This window comes from Euleptes europaea, chromosome 10, assembly GCF_029931775.1.
Source record: "Euleptes europaea isolate rEulEur1 chromosome 10, rEulEur1.hap1, whole genome shotgun sequence".
Taxonomy (NCBI): Eukaryota; Metazoa; Chordata; class Lepidosauria; order Squamata; family Sphaerodactylidae; genus Euleptes; species Euleptes europaea.
The window spans coordinates 52,791,859-52,813,776 of record NC_079321.1 but is presented as its reverse complement, the minus strand read 5'-3'; the positions used below and the strand labels follow the sequence as shown (position 1 = coordinate 52,813,776).

The 21,918-nt window shown below is 46.9% G+C and overlaps 1 protein-coding gene across 1 annotated transcript; it reads right to left on the bottom strand.

The window, feature by feature from the left end:
* Positions 1-6,350: 6,350 nt before the first annotated feature.
* SLC35A1 (solute carrier family 35 member A1) lies at positions 6,351-20,778 on the bottom strand. Its single transcript, XM_056856190.1, has 8 exons — positions 20,573-20,778; positions 18,003-18,209; positions 14,875-15,034; positions 13,859-14,011; positions 12,925-12,991; positions 10,509-10,685; positions 8,408-8,542; positions 6,351-6,562 (listed from the first exon to the last, which is right to left on the bottom strand). Exons 1-8 carry the CDS (start codon positions 20,776-20,778, stop codon positions 6,432-6,434), a joined length of 1,236 nt encoding a protein of 411 aa, XP_056712168.1. The 3' UTR covers positions 6,351-6,431.
* Positions 20,779-21,918: the final 1,140 nt, after the last annotated feature.

The window sequence follows — 21,918 nt, the reverse complement described above, 5'->3', positions numbered from 1 at the left end:
GACTAGCAAGCAGAATTGTGGGCTGGCCCGAAGCCACCCTAATTCACCATTTCAGGGAAGCCTTACACCCTGACATTCTGAACTGGTCGTATATGCAGGGTGATCCCGACACCCTCGAGGATTGGATTCTATTAGCCGAGGAGGTGGAAAGCCGCCGGCGCTTTATTTCCCTTGTCCGCCAAAGAAACAAGGAGAAAAGCGTCCAAAAACCCCAGCCCAAGGCACCACTCCCCAATCCACGGAAGCCCGCGCGTCCACCCCAGGATCGCGAAACACGGTTTCAAAGAGGAGCTTGCCTCACTTGTGGGGAACTGGGCCACTTTGCGGCAGTCTGCCCACATCGCCCTGAACCCTTTCGCCCCAGCATGGCAACCCGAGCTCGAGGACGACCTCAACGCAGAGGCACCGCGGCCACCCGCAGCGCAGCGCCGGGGAGACCCACACCCTCTGCACTTCACGTTGAGGACTCATCTAACCTTCCTACATCGAGTGACCCCGCCGGGTCCCGGATTACAAATGCCCCATTGGGGGACAACTCTCCTTCTTCTGACGAAGAGAACCCATGGGATCCTCCAGCTTTGAACCTGGAAAAACCCCTTGATTTGTCAAAAAACGGCTCCAGTCTGTGGTGAGTGGAGCGTCTCCACAGACCCCTGCAGAATCTCCTGCTAAACCGAAAGCTCCCACCAAGGTGAAGGAAGTGGAAACCACCGTTTATGTGGACGCAGTTTTACAACACTATAAAGGTGGTCCCCAACTACCCGTTAAGGCACTCATTGACTCCGGTTGCGGTCGCACTCTAATCAATGAGGCCACTTTTGCAGCACTCAAAGTCAAATCTGAGGCTTTACCAGCCCCCGTCCAATTTGCCCAAATGGACGGAAGCCATTTCAAGGGGGGCCCAGTTGATCATCGCACTACAGGGGTGGCGATGGGTATTGGCTCCCACTGGGAGCAAATAGACTTTACCATAGCCCCTATCCTATTTGAAGTGGTCCTGGGAATTAACTGGATTAAAGGTCATAGTCCCAGTATAGACTGGGAGACGAACACTATCTCCTTTGCCAACCCCAATTGCGATCAGCATTGACAGCAAGTTGCGGTGCTGTCTCCACCCGCTCCAGCATTAACCTCCGATGTCCCATCACCGCCGTCCCTACCTGATGTATACCAGGACTTTGCGGATGTCTTTAACATTAAAGAATGTGATGCCTTACCCCCCCACCGGGCCACTGACTGTGCAATTGAGGTGGTGAAGGACTGCACATTAACCAAGAGTAAGATTTACCCTATGAGCGCTTCTGAGCGCACTGTACTACGGGACTTTTTGGACAAAAACCTTGCCAGAGGGTTCATTCGCCCATCGAATGCTCCCAACTCAGCCCCCGCATTTTTCGTCCGAAAGAAGGAGGGCGACCTGCGCCTATGCATCGACTTCCGAAAGCTCAATGCAGTTACCCAAGCCAACGCCTACCCTATACCGCTGATTTCAGATATTTTGGGGCAGTTGCAGGAGGGACGTATATTCTCCAAGTTGGACTTAGTAGAAGCCTACTACCGCGTCCGTATCCGCGAGGGAGACGAACCCCTCACTGCCTTCTCTAGCTGTTTTGGAATGTTTGAATTCCTTGTGATGCCTTTCGGGTTAAAAGGGGCCCCGGGGGTCTTCATGCAACTCATCAACGAAATCCTCCACAATTTACTGTACTGCGGGGTGGTGGTTTATTTAGATGACATTCTTATTTATTCAAAAGCCATGGATGAGCATGTCGCTCTGGTCCGAGAAGTTCTGCAGCGCCTGCGCAATCACCAACTCTTTGCAAAGTTGGCTAAATGCGAATTTCATCAGAGCAAAATAACGTTCTTGGGATATATAATCTCCCATCATGGCCTTAGCATGGACCCGGCCAAGGTCCAATCCGTCCTCGATTGGACCCCTCCCTCCAACCGCAAACAAGTACAACAGTTTCTAGGTTTTGCTAATTTCTATCGCGGGTTCATCCCTAACTTCGCCCAAGTGGCGCTGCCCATCACCGACCTGCTGAAAACAAAGGGTAAAGGAAGCTCGGCTACGTTACCCTCCGCTAAGATACTGTGGACTGATCAATGCCAGGCCGCTTTTGTAGCCCTCAAACGCCTTTTCACTTCGGAGCCCGTGCTACGGCACCCAGACCCGAATCAAATGTTCATTGTGCAAGTCGATGCCTCCGACGTGGCTATGGGAGGGGCCCTTCTCCAAAGAGGACCAGATGGTCTCCTTCACCCTTGCGCTTACTTCTCAAAGAAGTTTGTGCACTCCCAATTGAACTGGCCCATTTGGGAGAAAGAAGCATCTGCCGTTCACCATGCACTTCCTCTGTGGCAACAATTCCTGGAGGGGTCTAAAGTACCCTTTGAAGTCTGGACCGATCACAAAAATCTAGCTGCCCTCACGGGGACCCATAAATTGTCCGCGAAACAACAGTGTTGGGCGGATTTCTTTGCTCAGTTTCGTTTCGTCCTGAAGCATGTCCCTGGAAAACAAAACGTTCTCGCAGATGCTCTCTCCCGACTGCCTCAGTACCCGGTGAAACTCGATCGGCCAACAGACTCTTTATTTACGCCCGCGCAAAGAGAAGCCCTACCCGTGCTGGCTGTACAAACCCGATCCCAAACACTGCCCCCACAACGGAAGCATGCAGTGGCCGACGCACCAACTCCTCCAACCCAACCGGCCGCCAAGCCGCCTGCAGTCAGCGCACCACCGCACGTAAGCGCTTCCCCCTCGTCGACCCCCATATCTGCTCCTGCTTCCACCGTAAAAAAGGGGGGGTTCCCGTCTCCGAGTCTCCGAGCCTTCGGGCACAATGCCTAATGGAACGCTCCGCTCAAACCCTGCCTCCCTATGTAATCGAACAAGGAGGTTGTTGGTACAAAGACTCGAAATTATACGTGCCCAAAACGCTCCGAAAAGAAGTCTTACATTTGGCTCATGGAGTAAAAACAGCTGGACACTTTGGGTTCCTAAAGACCCTTCACTTGTTGCGCAGGCAGTTCTGGTGGGGGGGAATGCGTTCTGACATTGACTCTTTCATTCGCAGCTGTCCTGTTTGCACCACGGTCAAACGATCTCAAGGCAAACCCCCAGGACTACTGCAACCACTTGAAATACCCAGCAAACCCTGGGAAGTGATTGCTATGGATTTTATGACGGATCTCCCTCTCAGCGGGGGAAAAACTGTGTTATGGGTTATCACTGACTTATTTTCTAAGCAAATACATTTGGTTCCATGTGCAGGGATCCCCTCCTCTCAGAAGTTGGCCCGCCTCTTCGTGTCACATGTCTTTAGACTACATTCGTTTCCGCGCAAGATAATCTGCGACCGCGGAAGTAGTTTCGTTGCTAAGTTTTGGAAAGCTTGTCTCAAATTGGTGGGGGTGGAACAAGGGTTGTCTAGTGCATACCATCCCCAAACGGATGGTCAAACTGAACATGTCAATGCTGTACTCGAATGTTATTTGCGCTGTTATGTCAATTACCACCAAGATGACTGGGTAGAACTGTTGCCTTTTGCAGAATATGCCTACAATAATGCTGTACATCAATCCACAGGTTTCACCCCTTTTTATGCGGTGTATGGACAGGACTTCGGTCCTATCACCCCTGTAGAAGGATCAGAGGGGGAGGGGGATGCCGACATTGCCTCATGGGCTCACACCCTCCGTACAACATGGCCCTGGCTGATTAGCAACCTGGACCGAGCCAAGCGCAAATACAAGGCGCAGGCTGACAAGCATCGTTCCCCAAATATGGACCTGCAAGTGGGTGACCTGGTATACCTTTCCACCAAGAACCTGCGCTCCACCCATCCTTGCCATAAGCTCAGTGCTAGATACATTGGCCCATTTCCCATCACCCGCCTCATAAATCCTGTCACGGTGGAACTGTCTCTCCCCAAAACTCTGAGGCGTGTGCACCCCGTTTTCCATGTCAGCCTTCTAAAGCCCCATGTTGCTTCCCCACAATGGCACCCGGAGCCGCCTCCTGAACAACCCATAATGGTGGGGGGGGGGAGGAACATTTCAAAGTCTCCAAAATCCTGGATTCCTGCATACACCATGGGGCCTTGCAATACCTGATCCGCTGGAAACACTTCCCCCCTGCCTATGACGAGTGGGTTCGCGTGCGGGATGTCTCCGCCCCCAAACTTGTCAACGCCTTTCACAATGCCTACCCGGACAGACCAGCCCCCTTGCCGGATGGGAGGGGGACTTAAGGGGAGCAGGATGTCAGGCTGTTATCTCGGTTTAGATGTTTCCTTTCGTTTCTCTGCTGAACCGTCCAGACTCAAGGACGGCTACACATACCAAAGCCTGGGAACGCCACTCCTGGGAAATAATGCTCTGTTTATGCTTTGTAATCTCCCGCTGTTTCTCTGCCTTATATTTCCAAATAACGGGCAAGACAAGCCATAGCTGTCATCTTGCCTTCCATGCACTGTATTGCCTATTTGACCAGTAAAGCCATCTGCTTGGAATCTGATTGTCTCTGTGGTGATTTCTGGTTCGATGGGTCAAGAGCTCACATTGGGCCAGTTTTAACAGGGCCACAAGCATGCCCCGCAGAGAATGCTCTATACATTTTGTCCTTTTTAAATTATAATATTTAGCATTTATATAGGCGTTTCAGGATTGGGAAAAAAGGTAAAGGTCCCCTGTGCAAGCACCAGGTGATTCCTGACCCATGGGGTGACGTCACATCCCGACATTTTCTAGGCAGACTTTGTTTACGGGGTGGTTTGTCAGTGCCTTCCCCAGTCATCTTCCCTTTACCCCCAGCAAGCTGGGTACTCATTTGACCGACCTCGGAAGGATGGAAGGCTGAGTGAACCTTGAGCCGGCTACCTGAAACCAACTTCCGTCGAGATCGAACTCAGCTCATGAGCACAGCTTATGACTGCAGTACTGCAGCTTACCACTCTGTGCCACGGGGCTCTACCCTTCACAAATAAGGTATAATATTCTGTCCTCCTTTGCAGTCCAAACTGGCTGCCAAAGTAGTATAGCAAATTACCAAACCCCGCCCCAAAAAACACCCAAGGGACAAAATGCAATACAAATACACTTGTATTGTTCATTGAAGAGAAAATTCACAATGGGAGGGTGTCTGGCCACCCCCTCCCTCTGATGATCCCCTTTCAGGTAGCTGCTATAAAAATAAGGTAAGAGCTTATAGCCTCATGGGCATTTGGCACTGAACAAGAAGGATTTATACTCTAACTGAAAAAATGTACATACTTCCCATGAAGTTAATGTAGTATCTCCCTCTAGTTAGATAATCTTGACTAGCATTCATTCTCATTCTCCCAGTTTCATGTAATTGTACGTTCGTTATTTCTGAAGCAGACCAGTTTATAGGGCAAAAGTGTAATAAAAAAACACACTTTTTCAAAAGCAGCTATAACACCGACTAAAACATTTCCCCCTTGTACCCATTTCAGTCAGTGTCGTCTTGTGTGGGGGTGGGGTGAATAAACACGCATCTGAGAAATGTTTAATATACACTGCTTTGGCCCTTTCCCAAACACGAGAAAGTCCCTTACTCAGCCCCAAATGGCACATAGCACTACCTAACAGAGGCAAAAAAATGTCTTTATCATTCTCATAGTATTTATACAAAACGGTATAAAAGCCCTATCACAGTAGAAAATTCCTTTTAAAAGAATATAAGCTCATTTAGCTATTGTAAAGAGCCGTGTCTCAGATGCATCATGTCGAAAGCTTAAAACCACAGAATGTTTCAACAAAAATACATTCATTTCATGACAGAGCGAGAGCGTGGTGTTCCCCGGCACCTCGCCTGTTTTGCAACAGGCCTCTTTGTTTCGTTTCAGTAGCAACAACTTAGTGCCTCATTAAAAAAAAAAGCAGTTCAATAGCTGTCTGGATCTGAAAAGTTTGGCACACCCATCTTGTCAAGGAACAACGTGCCTTCCAAACGTGACCAAAATTTTAAACATTTACCAATTTAGTAAACGTAACAGCTCTCCTTTCAAAAACATCTCAAGTTACAGACATTTCTGCCTGCAGAGACAGTATATACCACATGTTTGATTATAGTGAATTTCAATGGCCTCCCCATCTTTATTTTATATACAATATATATATACATATACATTCAGTTCCTTTCAGGGGTGTGTGTGTGCGGGATCTTCATATACCAATGGGGGAAACAACCTTACATGAAAAACAGTGCTTCACAACTTACTGCAGTATTCCAAACTATCCCCCCCCCCCGAGTAGACCTTCATGTCACCAAAATTAACTTCACTTTTTGTTCAAGCGAAAAAGTCTTCTGTGATCAGTTTAAGGCTTCTTGAAAATAAAACAAAGATCACTCCCAATCAAGTCTCTACTTGCATTGTCTTTTATGTTCTTGGCGATGGTAAATATCACACATTAATAAGATTCTGTTTTGACATGTCTGTCTCCACCAGCTGGATTTTCGTGGTGTCTTGTCGAGGCAGCCCGTACAGATATATCGAAACACATACAAGAAGAGCGCCAAAGGAGAAGGGCACAGCTAAAAATGGAAAAAGAAACAAGCATGGTTTAAACATTCTAATCCAAATGGAAACCTACAAAACATAAGAGGCCCCCTGAATCAGACCAGTGGTCCATCTAGTCCAGCATCCTGTTTCACACAGTGGCCGACTCTGGAGGGCCAACAACGGCATAGAGGCTGAGGCCTTCCCCTGATGTGACCCCCTGGCACCAGCATTCAGAGGTTTACTGCTTCCAAATGTGAAGGGTCTCTTTAGCCACCATGGCTAGTAGCCATTGAGATACCTGTACTCCATGAATCTGTCAAATCCCTTTTCGAAGCCATCTATGCTCATGGCTAAAATTACATCCAGTGGCCATGAGTTCTGTAATTCAATCATTTGTTATGTATAGAAGTATCTCCTTTTGTCTGTCCTGAACCTACTGCCTATCGGCTTCATTACATGCCCCAAAGTTCCAGTATTTTGGGAGATGGAGAAAAGGTTCTCTCTGTCCACTTCTCTTAAGATTAACAGACTGTAGCTTTATGTGATTGGACATATTAGCCCTCTCCCTGGGAAAACTCTGGCCAAACTGCACAGGTCGTGCAGGTAAAAGGTGAGTTGTGTAGGAGGGGAGCTGCCAGGACCACCCATGTGCCAGTGGTGTGGAGGCTAATGTGGGACCCTGGCAAGTTGTGTGGCTTCATGTTGTCTGGTAGCCATCATCACACCTGGGTGAGTTGCACAAATTGCTTAGAAGCAAGTTGCCTCGTGAATGCTGTTGGGCTTGGCCCCCATGAGTCCTCCCTACAGGGCAGGAGGGCAGGGAACAGGAGTGGACTAGAAGGTCCTGGAAAGAGCCTTGTACCATCCCCTGCCTTGTTACTGACAGAAACTAATGTTTGATGGATGGCTATATTGTTGTGATTGCCTAGCAACCCCCACAATAGCCACTGAGATCTCCTTTCTTAAAGGTACAGTGCTGTTTCTATTACTGGGGGGTTAACCCCAAAGGAGCTCCGTGGCGCAGAGTGGTAAGCTGCAGTACTGCAGTCCAAGCTCTGCTCAGGACCTGAGTTCAATCCCAACTGAAGTTGGTTTCAGGTAGCCGGCTCAAGGTTGACTCATCCTTCCATCCTTCCGAGGTCGGTCAAATGAGTACCCAGCTTGCTGGGGGTAAAGGGAAGGTGACTGGGGAAGACGCTGGCAAACCACCCCGTAAACAAAAGTCTGCCTAGTAAACGTCGGGATGTGACATCACCCCATGGGTCAGGAATGACCCAGTGCTTGAACAGGGGACCTTTACCTTTTAACCCCAATGTGTGTGTGTGTTTTCAATTTCAGATTTTTCTGCAATCCTGGGGCTTTTCTCGGGTTTGTAGAAAGACGTGCATGTCTGTTCATGGCTCCAGTCTTTGGATTTAACTATCCACAGATGGGGCCAGGTTGATAACTAGATATATTGACAACTGGGGACCTATAAGGACTTTCAGGAGAAATCTCATTTTCCCCTCCTCTACTATTTTTTCTTTCCTGTCCCTGAAAGCCCCTATAGCCTCGCTCCTTTTCCTACTTCATTCTCTCCTTTCCACCCTTTACTTCCTTTCTCCCCCAATGGGGCCCAAAGCTGCTTACGTTATTCTCCTCCTTTTTATCCTCACAACGCCCCTATGAGGTAGGTTAGGTTGGGAGTACATGACTGGCCCAAGGTATCCTAGAGAGTTTCCATGGCAGAGTGGGGATTTGGACCTTGGTGTCTCAGATCCTAGTGTGAAACTAACCACTAGGCTTTTGTGCAGTGGCTGCCGTTGAAGTGATGAGCAGCCAGGCCTGCAGTGGTTGGGGTGCTGTAAACAACTAAGCCATAACCAAAGACAACATACTTATCTGTAAGCCAAAGAGAATGACTGATGCAACTGTAGAGAGGACAATGGCAGCAGCTGCAGAAAACCCTTTCATAATGTTGTCTGTGTATTTAACAACAATAGAAGTGTAGAGGCCTCCAACGCTTGAAAGAACTGAGAAGCAAAGAAAATATGCTTGTTAATGAACTGTCAAACATTTTTTTAATCTTGCTTCATGTACAGAGCTGTTGCCATACTGGTTCAAGACAATGGATAAGATGGTTAATACTAATATTTATTCAAATGAAGATAACCTTTGGGTTGTCTTCCATTTGGGAATACAGATGGGTGGAGGCCTTTTTCTCTCTCACCCTGGAGCCTTTTTGCACTAGCCAGGAAGTGCTCGGGCAAAGCTAGGAATGCACCCCCCACCTCCACCAGCTGGCTAGCAAGAACACAAGCCCAGAAGGGAGGGAGGCAGAGAGGAGTGCCCCTCCACACACAGCTGGCTTGCCAGGATGCTTGCGGGGGGTGGGTGGGGGTGTATGCTCCTCTCTCTACTCCTGTGCCTCATGACTCATGCCAGAAGGGTGTGGAGAGTAGGGTCACCTTAAATTAAGGGTTAATCCTTTTTTCCCATTTAGCCTCTTTGGGGGAGGGATGTTTTACATTTGGGGTCAACCCCCTTTCAGGTAAATACAATAACGTTTACCAGATCTATTTTTTTCTCCTCTCCTCATGAGAGGAGTTACAAGTGTTGATTATACCAATCACAGCATGACTTAAGCAACCACTATGTGTTCCTGGATGGCATTCTCTTGCCTTAGGGCCCATAAAAAGTTGTCATTGGTCTTCCCATACGGCAACACTGATGGTTAAAATTTCGCCAGGGTCGTATACTTCACACTGCTAAGTAGGAATCGGTGCACCACAACTCAAGTCCGTATTTGCAGGCGCCAGTTTCTGGACCAGGTAGATGGGTTCAATCCAGCACTGATTTCCTCTAATGCAAGGAATTTCCAACAGTGGAACAGGATCGCCTCCCCTCCCCTATCCCACTGCAGCCTGCAATGCTTCCTAAAATGCTGCTCCTGGAGGCAGGAACAGCATTAGGCAGGAGTCAGAGGTATGCAGGGGCATTTTTCTAAAGGGATTAGAAATGAAGTAGATTGGAACAGTTCAGGAAGGTGCCTTTATAATTTGCATGGGTTTGCAGTCTTTATTGTAGACATTGTCTTGCTTTTACTTCACTTCCTACATTGTTTATAGTATACTTGGCCTTAGACAATTGGTAGTACTTATTGTTTTTAACTCTGTCATCCTGAACCTACTGCATTGTTCATGTTTGTCTTATGTTGTCTGATTTCATTGTTTCATATTCTGTAATCCACTGAGAGACTCAGTGACAAAGGTGGACTATAAAGTAAATAAATGAACAAGTAAGGAATGGTGAAAATTGCCCCCTTTCCATTAGCAGAAATCTACTGGATCCAACCCAGTAAGAGCTTTCTTTTTCTTTCTTCCTTCCTTCCTTCCAACTGGCAGCTGACTCACGGCAACACCTCAGGGTTTTCAAGGCAAGAGGAACAGAGGTGGTTTGCCATCGTCTGCCTCTGTGTAACAACCCTGGAATTCCTTGGTGGTCTCCCATTCAATGACTAACCAGGGCTGACCCTGCTTAGTTTCTGAGATCTGATGAGATCGGGCTAGCTTGGGCCATCCAGGTCACCACCTAGCACTCTGATGCCTTATCATTCCCATCAGTTCAACTTGACAAAAACCTAATTCAGTGATATGAAAAAGCAGCGAATAGAATGGATGGGTGAGAATACAGTAAGATGAGTACAGGAAGAAGTGTTGCATAACGTGTGACGATCATGGTTTTTGCTCATCTAGGCTGCTGCTGACACAGGGAGAAACCCACATCTTCCTCTTGGAGGGTGTTTAGGAACCAACCACCCACCCAAATACTTTACTCAAACAGCACAGACCATAGTGAACTTGGTATTTACTGCTCAACGGCATCTATCCCACCTGATTCCAAATCTGATGTCACATACCACTGGACGTATGTTTAAAAAAAGAAGTTTCAAAGGCCAGGCAGCTAGAATTTAAGACAGATCGTGAACAAAATACTTACAGATGACAAACCAGACGTAATGTGTATAGCCATGGAAAAACCCCTTCTCCACCACTTGAGCTCCATCATACATGTAGACACCAGCCAAGGTCACAGCAATTCCAGAGAGGTACATCTGAATGTTCCTGACCCATAAAGATGTGTCTGAACTCTTCAGCACCTTTTCAAAATATACTCCTGAAAGTGGGAAGAGAAAGAGAGAAACAGAACCCACAGAGGAGAAATCAGTCAATTCTCAGGAAGAAAGGAACAGAAGGTTCGGATACACCAGGGGTCTTGAGCCTGGACTTTCACAGCTTTCCATTATTTCAGTGGGTTTAGACTGGAGGAGCTCTAAATAGGACTGCACTGCAGGCAATGAACCTGACTGAATAAAATCCTTTTTGATGCTTTCAAAACAGAAAACATGGCAGATATTCATAGGCCCTCATTGTTTCCATTCTTACTTTGTAATAGATACACTTAGAATTATGTGAGACAAACTGTTATAAACTTTAGGGCTTTTGTAACAACGATAGCTAACAAGGAAATGCACAACTTAAAATATATATTATTAATAATTGAATTTATACCCCACCCTCCCTGGCCAATGCCGGGGTGGCTTCCAACAAAAAATATACAACTATAAATCCATCAGTTAAAATATATCACACTAAATTATAAAACCAGACAATTTAAAACACGGAAGGCACCCTAATACGATAACCCGTATAAAATATACACCGAGGAGGATGGCAACATTGGAACTCTGCAAGTCCGATTCCCTCCAAGGGGCCCAACTGGCCTAACGCCAGGAGGGCAAACAGTGTCAGGGATGGAGAAGGCACAGCAAGGAAAGGGTAGGATAGGGAATATAGGGAAAGGGAAGGGAGGGAAGAGAGGGAAGGAAGGAAGGAAGGAAGGAAGGAAGGAAGGAAGGAAGGAAGGAAGGAAGGAAGGAAGGAAGGAAGGAAGGAAGGAAGGAAGGAAGGAAGGAAGGAAGGAAGGAAGGAAGGAAGGAAGGAAGGAAGGGAAGAGAGGGAAGGAAGGAAGGAAGGAAGGAAGGAAGAGAGGGAAGGAAGGAAGGAAGGAAGGAAGGAAGGGAAGGACAGGGAAGGACAGGGAAGGACAGGGAAGGGGCAAGGAGGCCAACTGATCAGTAAGCCATTGCTGTCCTCAACCATATGCCTGGTGGAACATCTGTCTTACAAGCCCTGCAGAACTGGGTCAGATCCTGCAGAGCCCAAGTCTCACTTGACAGAGAGCTTCACCAGGCAGGAGCCAGGGCCGAAAAACCCTGGCCCTGGTCAAGTACAGCCAGATGATCCTAGGCTAGGGACTACCAACAAATTCTTATTGGTCGAGTGTAATGCTCTCTGGGGGTGTATCAGGAGAGGTGGTCCCACAGATATGATGGTCCCAGACTGTTTAGGGCTCTGAAGGTCAGTACAAAAACCCTTAAACCTGATCTGGTACTCAATCTGGAGCCAGTGCAGCTCGCTGAGTGCCCTTAACAGAGTCCCCGTACGGACCCCATAAGGTTCAAGGATGCAAGTGGTTGCCCTAACAGCCAACAGCACCCTGTCTACATTGGAACAGGAGAGCCATCTGAACTGATCTAATGAAGGACCTGAAGACGGCCAAGGGGCTTCTAGTTCGCTCACTGCATCAACGTTGGTGAAGAGGTCATGGCAGACTAACAAGGCCTCACAGCTAATGGTTGAATTACTAACATTTTGGGACTTCCCCCATAGGGATGTAAGAGATCGAATTACCCTACACAATTGTGTTGGGGGAGAGCTTATGTACAATAAGAAAGCTTTCATGGGGAACTTGGCAAACAAATACTACATAACATCCACCAGTACTGCAAAATGCCATTGAATAGAATTGCATTCCAGACACACCTAACGTCCATCAAGTGCATTCAAACAAGTAATTCAGTGTGCAGATACTTTCAAATGTTACTTGCAGGAGAAGTCATACTTGGCAGGCCACTGCTGCAGCAACCATAGCCCACCCACATCCACCCCACCCCCAGCCCAGGCTTCCCTTCCCCTCTCCACAGTGAATATCACCAATCGGCTGTTTAACAGTGTTCCACAATATTGACTGAAAAGCCCCCTTGTGATGTTACTTTTGCTGCCCGTGAGCTGCTCTCGCACTGCAAAAGAGACTTGAGAAGCCCCGGACCACCCTGTGACTCCTGCCCTGGCCAGCACTGCCCTGGCCCTCTGCGAAGGACCACCCTGACCTGGGGAAGAGCCAGAGCATGATGCTCTCCCTCTGCGACCCAGGGGTTATTACCTGCGCGGCTGTGCTCCAGTGGCCCTTGAGCTCCAAAGGGAGCGTGGGGTGGGGGCACCTTAGTTGACCAGCCAGCCTCAGTGGTGCATAAGCTCCTACAGACTTAAGGCAAATTGCAGCTGTGTCTTACCTGCAAATCCTGAGCATAAAACGGCAACAGCTATTGCACCAAAGCCTATCCATGGACTCTGCTCGACCTAAAAAAAATGAACAAAAAGGAGACATTTATGCAGGATTGCAACGGCGCCAAAGGCAACAGTGCCATTCTATCACAACAGCAGGACATTTTGGCCCATCCCGCTACTTTGTCTAGGCCACGCAAAATGAACTACAGAACTTGATTTCCTGCTTTCTCCACAGTCCAACACATAATTATCCTGGAAATCGCTGGGCAAAAGCTTCTCTGATCACAAAATTTTCATGATTTCCTCTTTTGTGGCTTCTCTTCTGATTGAGATCAGAAGGGGCCGTGGCTCAGTGGTAGAGCGTCTGCTTGGCATGCAGAAGGTCCCAGGTTCAATCCCTGGCATCTCCAGTTAAAGGGACTAGACAAGTAGGTGATGTGAAAGCCCTCTGCCTGAGACCCTGGAGAGCCGTTGCCAGTCTGAGTAGACTTTGATGGACCAAGGGTCTGATTCAGCATAAGGCAGCTTCATGTGTTCAAGATACCTTGCCAATCTCAATTCCATCTCTTCATGTAAGGTAAAGGTAAAGGTCCCCTGTGCAAGCACCGGGTCATTCCTGACCCATGGAGTGACGTCACATCCCAACATTTCCTAGGCAGACTTTGTTTATGGGGTGGTTTGCCAGTGCCTTCCCCAGTCATCTTCCCTTTACCCCTAGCAAGCTGGGTACTCATTTTACCGACCTCGGAAGGATGGAAGGCTGAGTCAACCTTGAGCCGGCTACCTGAAACGACTTCTGTTGGGATCGAACTCAGGTCGTGAGCAGAGCTTTTGACTGCAGTACTGCAGCTTGCCACTCTGCGCCACGGGGCTCTTGGTTAAATGGTTAAAGACAACAGGTACAGAGTGGGGGCAAAAAACCCCAGCCATAAACCTTGCCTGAACTTTTGTAGCTTGAGCTGGTTTCCACTGAACAAGCGTGACTCCGCCGCACAGCATAAAGACCGAGAACCACTGCAACCTACTGAGAGCGCGGTTCAGCATCAAGACTGTACACAGGGCCGTGCACGGGATCTTCAGCTGATAGGTTACCTGGTGAAGAAAAGGGGCACCATTTTCTTCCATTAGAAAAAGGGCATTTAAAGCAGAACAGTAGAAGTAATAATAACGTAATGCCCAAAATGTCAATTCGCATTCCCAAGAGAAATGTGCTTGTCTGACCTACGTATCAGTCTCTGAAATAACCATATGAAACTAGGTGGATTGCTCTCAGTGCCCTTGTGTGCAACAAAGCGTTCATCTGGCCATGGGTGAGTTGCTGAACCCGAGGCTTCTTCAAAGCAGTAACCAAAAGGCAGGGCAAAATCTATCACCAGACTCATTTTGAAAGATGGTCTAAGTAAAGCGTCTTGGGGTAAGCATGACCTACCATCACACTGCAAAATGTCAACTTTTACTTGTCAACTTCCCCACTGAAACATTTCTCTTGAGAGCATCCAGGAGTTACAAACAAATAAGCAAACACCAAAACAGCCATGAAGGAAGGTTTCAGCTATGAATCACTTGTTTATTTTTCTTTCCATGATTTGTGGCTGGTAGTATGACCTGCTGACACTGAAAGCACCGTGTTCAAAGTGATATCGTCCAGTCGGCAAGCCCTGCCTGCCTGAGGTTGCAGTCATGGGCTCACATCCCAACAGAAGAACTTCCGGGTATGGAGCACAACTTTCTTGCTTCCACTGCAGCCCATGATGCCCCCCAATGCTGTTCCTTTGGGTCCACTGTTCCTCCAGCATCTGGGGGGCATTTTGGGCTGCAGTAGGAGGGGATAGTTGTGCTCCACGGATAGGAATCCCTTCTGTCTGTGGAAACGCTCTGTTTTTTATGTGTGTGAACTCACCCTTATAGCTAGCCATTAGGGATTCTGCAGGTTATTTCCTAACATTCACAATTACCTGGTAAACCGCTGCATCCAAATTGCTAAGAGCCAGAAAAGCCATGTTGTTCTGAATGGCATACACAACAGACGGAACGCTTAATTTGAGTAGTTCTTTAGGGCTGCCCAACACATTTTCTCTTAAAGAAGTTAACAGTTTACTCAGGCTTCCAGTTTCTCTGAAAAATAACAAAGGTTTGAGTACACATATTACTATAGCTACTTATTGACAGCAAAGTACCACAGAACCAGGATTTTCCAGAAATAGTCCTACATAGGAGCCTATTCTAAGAACCTTCCTGGAAAATGTATGCTTGAATTCATCCCCAGAAGCAAGCCAGTAGTTAGGAATACATTTTCACAAACCACTGCTAACGCCCATTAACTGCCCTGTGCCAATCCAGAGGTCTTCCTAGCATGGGAAATTAGAAGCCACCATTGGAGGGAAAAACAACCTTGTTGGTTTTCCTAGCAAGGAAGCACTAAACTCTCCACCTGTCAGCAAGACATTAGCCAGCCCATTAGTGGCCATCTTTGTCATCTTAACTGTGATAGGATACAACCAGACATCAGACCAGAGAGCATTAGAGGATGAAGATGAAAGTGAGTTGTTTTAAGTCTGAATCAGAGTTACTGGAACTAGGGATGTTCATATCGGTTCTACCAAGCCGCAAATAAACCCGAAATAAGTCCTTTTGGATTTTTCCGGGTTTAATTGCAGCTGAACAGGGGGAAAGGGGACTCTCTCCAAAGCCAAATAGCCCCTTCCCAAATAACCCGAATAGGTATTCGGGTTATTTGGGAGTCCCGGGAAGGCAGGCAGGGGGAGCTTCACTTAGATCCACGCTGCCAGCCTTCGGAGTCCTGCCAGCCAGGGAGTCCTGGGAAGGCAGGTGGGGGAGCTTCACTTCGACCCACGCTGCCAGGTGAGCCAATGCATTGGTTTATCATTTTAAACTTCATAGGACAGAATCTCTGGCATTCTCCTGGAGTCCCCACTGCCGGCCATATGGCATCTTAGCTGGCTTTAAAAAGGACCTTACAAAGGAAGCAAATGGGACACAACACCAAGCGAAGAAGATAAAATATTACACCCACCCATTGTGGATGAGACCTTTTTCAAGTGGGGGGGGGAGGTAGAATTCAATGCAAGAGAAGGGAATAGATCTTCTTGAACCCCATCACCACTCAGTTTAGCCTGTGATCCTTCTCCATTCAAAAAGGCAAACACCTAATGCTTATCCATAGTTAGCTCTAACCAGATTGTGCCTTGATCTTAGGTAAGATCGCAGACGTAAATGGAAGCCATGAGAGGTGCCTGCAGGACCTGTTTTTCAGCTTACTGGCACACAGGCTGGAAAGTTAAGGAAGCTGCCTTGTTTGTTCAGCCTAGATACAATGCTTAACCATTATTAGTTCAGCATAGATGCAGTATTTAACCATAGTTAGTGGAACCCTGATTTGCAAGCCCACTCCAAGCCATGGTTTCTCATCCTGGTTACTGATCAGTGCTTAACAGTGAAATTAGGTATTTGGACATAACATTTCACTATGGTTAAAGAAAACAAATCACAGTGAAGGGTTCTGCCTGTGTAGGACTAAAGCCATTGGCTATTTTCCAAACAACCAAACCCTGGAGCATGCTATGTGCCCAGGGGGAGGTAGTTGTGAATTTCCTGCTTTGTGCAGGGGGTTGGACTAGATGACAGTGGTGGTCCCTTCCAACTCTATGATTCTATGAGGTGCTCCAACATGTGCATCCCCGGGGGAAGTACAGAACTCTCCAGGAAGCTAATATCAGTGAAGAAATAAGCACACATGGGGAAGTGTGCATTTTAGATCAGAATCAACGTCTGAAATTATACTTAGGCTTGAAGGTAAAGGTAGTCCCCTGTGCAAGCACTGGGTCATTCCTGACCCATGGGGTGATGTCACATCCTGATGTTTACTAGGCAGACTTTGCTTACGGGGTGTTTTGCCAGTGCCTTCCCCAGTCGTCTTCCCTTTACCCCCAGCAAGCTGGGTACTCATTTTACCGACCTCGGAAGGATGGAAGGCTACAAAGCCCAAAACATCAGTGTATTAGGTCATACTGTAATTTATATGCCAGCAGAACAGACAATTGGTTTGTGTAAAAAGTCTGCATCTCAGTGATTTGCTCAAAATATGGGAGATGTCTGGGTGGGTTGCCATCTTGACAACAGAGGGTATAAAGAGATGGGGAAGGAGCAAATTACCAGGTGTGAGACAGGTAAGCCAGGTCTACTTCATACAGGGACAAACTGCAATATCCTATCAAGTAAAACAAATTTCAAGTAACTAACATATGTTTCAAATAGCTTTGGATGTTCTATGAGTGACTCATAGTACTATCCTCAGCAAAGTTACACAACTTCAGAGTCCATTGTCTTCAATGGACTTAGAAGTGTACAGCTATGCTTAGGATGTCACTGTAAGATTCCCTGAGTAATTTGTACACTCCTATCTAGGATGGTCGTCCTCTTCCATCGAGCGCGCAGCTTTGGGAAGGGCACACATGGAGCGGTGAAGGAGATAGGGGACACCCGCCTTGCCAGCCAGATCTTGCAGCCAAATCGCCCTTACATCTGAGTAACTTGTATCATGTGCAAGTTTAAAGGAAAGCAGCCCAGCTTTTCTTTTCTGCTTACTGTCAATCCTTAAAGCCCCATCTTCTAAATCTTTCTATTCTCCAGCATGAAAATACAGGTTTTTCTTGACTCTGAGGAAACATGTCTGGGTCAACCCTCACAACTTCATGCCAAGATTCTCAACTTAATCCATAGTGACATTTTGAACTTTATCCAAAACACATTCAACAAGAATAATTCAGCGACTGCACCCACCTATTTAGCTGCTCAGAGGCAAGACTCGGAAAAAGAAATCTAAAATGTGCCTGTTTTCTCATGCGTTGAAATGGAACTTTTAATAGACGTGTATTTTGGGGGGTACTATATGCCCACGGGAGGAGGGGGTTAAGTTAATGCCGAAGCCTAACTAAATACTCCAGTGAAACATATCAACAAGCTTAGAATATGAGTGAAAATGTAAAAAGAAAGAAATGTAAATGATACTAAAATGAGCAAATACAGTACTCCAGGTCTGCCAACCAGCACTCAGATTACTTACTTTGCTAAAATGCCCAAACTTAGAAATAGCTTGATAACTTCTGCGATACAGACAGCTGTACTCGAAAAGTACAGAACTGTTTCTGTTGTTCTTGTGTATCGCAAAGCTACTGTGTAGGTTGCAGCCACCAAGGTCATCACCGTCAAGTAGTACAATTTTAAAAGCAAACTGACATTTTCTGAAAAAACAACAACAAAAATCACTTGTCTGTAAGGAGAACTTAAACCACCTTGATAATATAACTGCAGTATCGCAACTGATTTGCCATTTTGACTTAGAAAACAAGCCTGCTTTTTAAGCTGCTGCCCTCTATAGGGTCATGGGATACGGGGATGAGGACTCAAAATTCTGGGGTTTCAGATCACCCTAAGAGTTCCCATGGAGCGAGGCAAATCATACGATTTTTTTTAACATGGTATTTGGGTTGGGTCTGAGTGGTGTGTGGATGTGTGCCTAGTGGGAATCTTCACCTGTGCGGAGCGGGGTGTCCATGGTGGCTTTCAGCTGTTTAGATTCCAAACAGCATAACCAGCCTAGAGCAAGTACTTCACTGGGAAGCATACAAAGATGATGCAGAACAGCCACAGTGACATCCTTTTGAGACACAGATCGACGATATTTAGCCCCTTTACTTTTTGCTGAAGCAAGTTATTTCCAGTTCTGGAGTGAGTTGCTCTCATTTCTTCTTAGCAAGAGCAAACATGACAGGATCAGCAGGTTCTTAGTCAGGATGGAGAGTAGAACTGAAGACTCCTAATATTCGGTTGTCAAGGAGCTGCATTTGGCTCAGATGGTTAGTTTGCTTTACCTATATTTTTCTGTTAATTTAACACTGTGTGTAGATTATACCATTAATCTGATACAGTTTGGAACCTCCGGCTACTGTTGTTTACATCTTTACTCCTTCATAGAGCTACACCTTTCACTGTGTAAACATTCCTGCAAGGTACAGTTTCTACATTTGCCTGATGCAATCATGTAAACTAAGTGCATCCTGGTAGAAACAAAACTTCATTTATTCTTAAAGGGAGTTTTAGGATTGAAATTAAGTTATTTTTTGGTGATATATTCCAAAGTACAATGTCAGGAAGAGCAAACCTGTTCCAAATAGTGCTCACCACTTTACCAAGAAGTGTTATACATCCTCCAACATTGCCTTGGGAAAGCAATATAAATGGTACTCTTTGAACAGCATCTGAATAAGTACCTAGAAATATCAATGTACTTTTATTTGTTTCTTGGGATAAAACTGTCCAAAAATTGCCTTATTTCCATACATTTTACAATCCCAAATCTTAAAAACATCTTTTATACCTGGAAGTATAAGCTTTTTACAACTTGTGTAAAGTGTTGCAATATAGTTAACAATATTGCAGCCCAAATACCTGGGTTGACAGTATAAATGTTTCCATAGCCCATAGCAATAAACCTATAAAATTTACATTTTACCCAAATTTTAAAAAATTGAAGAAAATAATTATGACATATTATGCTGAAGAACCAGACAATACATTTTCATGTCCACATATGTCTTTGAAGATGTCCTGATTTTCTAGCATGAGCTATCTACACCCATGTCTTTTTTTCCTAATCTAAACAATACACCTACCGGAAGCCAGGTCAGGGGGAATCAATGTCTAGATAATAGTATTGGGACACAAAAAAAAAAAGCACTAGCACGCTACAAAAGTTCAGTCTGCTTGTATGAAAAAATAACATGAAAGGCAGCTAACATGCAAGGTTAGCAACATTTCCACTCAAGAAACAGGTGAATGCTTAGGACCCCAAGAAAGGTGGCTATTTCCAGTCTGAAAGAGAGAGAACCCCAAATCTGGGAACCCCAAATGCTTGCCCAAATCAGGAGGGGATGCAACTCTTTCCACAAGCCTTAAGCTGATTTTCCAACACCCCAACCTGGAACACAATTACAGCGGCGCTGGTGTGAGGCACTGTTCATGGTCTCCATCTCGCAAAACCCATCCTCTTCCTCCTCTTATTTGACAAGATAATTCACAGTGGGTAGCCGTGTTAGTCTGTCTGCAGTAGTAGAAAAGGGCAAGAGTCCAGTAGCACCTTAAAGACTGCAGCAGTAGAAAAGGGCAAGAGTCCAGTAGCACCTTAAAGACTAACAAAAATATTTTCTGGTAGGGTAGGAGGAGCTTGCCCTTTTCTACTATTGGACAAGCCAATTCTGCGTGTCCTGCGACTGCTCCGTTATTCTAGGGCACTGGTTCCCAACCGGGGGCCCACGGACCCGCAGGGGTCGGCGAGAACTAAATCAAGGTCCGTGAAACAAAGTTATAAACCCGTAATAAATCAATATCTTCAATTAAAAGTTCTCTATCATAAAAATATACATATTCAAACATTATTCTAAGTGTAACGTTTAACTAACAGTTACGATTAAAGTTTATTTTCAAATTCTTGGAATTTTTATTTTGAACCTCGGGGTCCCTGCACCGAACAAAAAAGTCCTAATGGTCCCTGGTCCAAAAAAAAGGTTGGGAGCCGCTGTTCTAGGGTAGCAGCGCCCAAGGAGCAGGACTTCAGCATGCACGTCCCTTTTGTACCTTCTCTGATTGCTGCATCCATAGCAAAAGGTTTCAGCACCTTCCCCCCCGCCCCCCCGGTGAAACGAAGGGCTCCTTTTTGGTGCAAGGGAAATGGGGACCCGAGAGGAGCGAGCAACCTTCGGGCCCTGCTCCTCTTCGGAAGGGCCAACGGTGCAAGAAGGGGGCAGCAGAAGCGCCGCGCGCTCACCTTTGGCAGGCGCCATGGTCTCCGGCAGAAGGAACCCGCCGGGGCAGGCGCAAGCCCCGCCCACCTCGCCTCCCAAGGCACCATGGAGAGGAGCCGGCTAGAGCGAACAGAACGCGCCAGTTTCTCCACCGGAACCGGAACGTTGGGGTTGGTGGGGGGGGGGGACATCGACCCCGAACGAAGGCGCCATAGACGCGCGGGAGAGAGCGTCCCGGACGGGAGGCCGGCGGCAGGAAGCGCTCGGCGCGGCGGTTTTGCTTTTAGGTCGCGCGTCCGGGCTTCCTGGCTTCCTGTAGCGCCGTAAGGCCGTTGGGGCACGGGAGGTTGGGCCTTAAATTCGCCGCTCTCTCGATGCACGTTTTCCCCACACCCCAGTTCTCAAAGCTCAAACAATAACGCCCCCGTGCAGAGTTTGGAGAACTCGGATGGGGGAAATGTGCACCGAGAGAGCGGCGAACCCCAGGCAAAACCTCCCGTGCAGAAATGGCCTACCTGTTTCTTCTTTAAAAGGTAAAGGTCCGCTGTGCAAGCACTGGGTCATTCCTGACCCATGGGGTGACGTCACATCCCGATGTTTATTAGGCAGACTATGGCCATTTATGCATGGGAGGTTTTGCATTGGATTTGCCACTCTCCAGATGCATATTTTCACCTTCCGAATTCTCAAAACTCTGCATGGGGGCTTATTGTTGAGTTTTGAGAATATGGATAGGGAGAAAGTGCATCTAAAGAGTGGCAAATCCAAGGCAAAACCTCCCATGCATAAATGGCATAGGTTTATAGGGAGGTTTGCCACTGCCTTCCCCAGTCATCTTCCCTTTACCCCCAGCAAGCTGGGTACTCATTTTACCGACCTTGGAAGGATAGAAGGCTGAGTCAACCTTGAGCCGGCTACCTGAAACCGACTTCCGTTGGGATCGAACTCGGGTCGTGAGCAGAGCTTTTGACTGCAGTACTGCAGCTCGCCACTGTGTGCCACAGGGCTCCTATAAACGGGTCCTGTGACACTTTAAAGACTCTGCTCCAGCAGAAACTTTCATGGATTAGATTTCGGTTCGCCAGCTGCAATTGTAGTGGATATAGGTTGATAAGTATTTGTCAGATTCGAATGTAGTCAAAAGAATAGTTGTTTGTCGCTAAGGTGACACTGGACCCT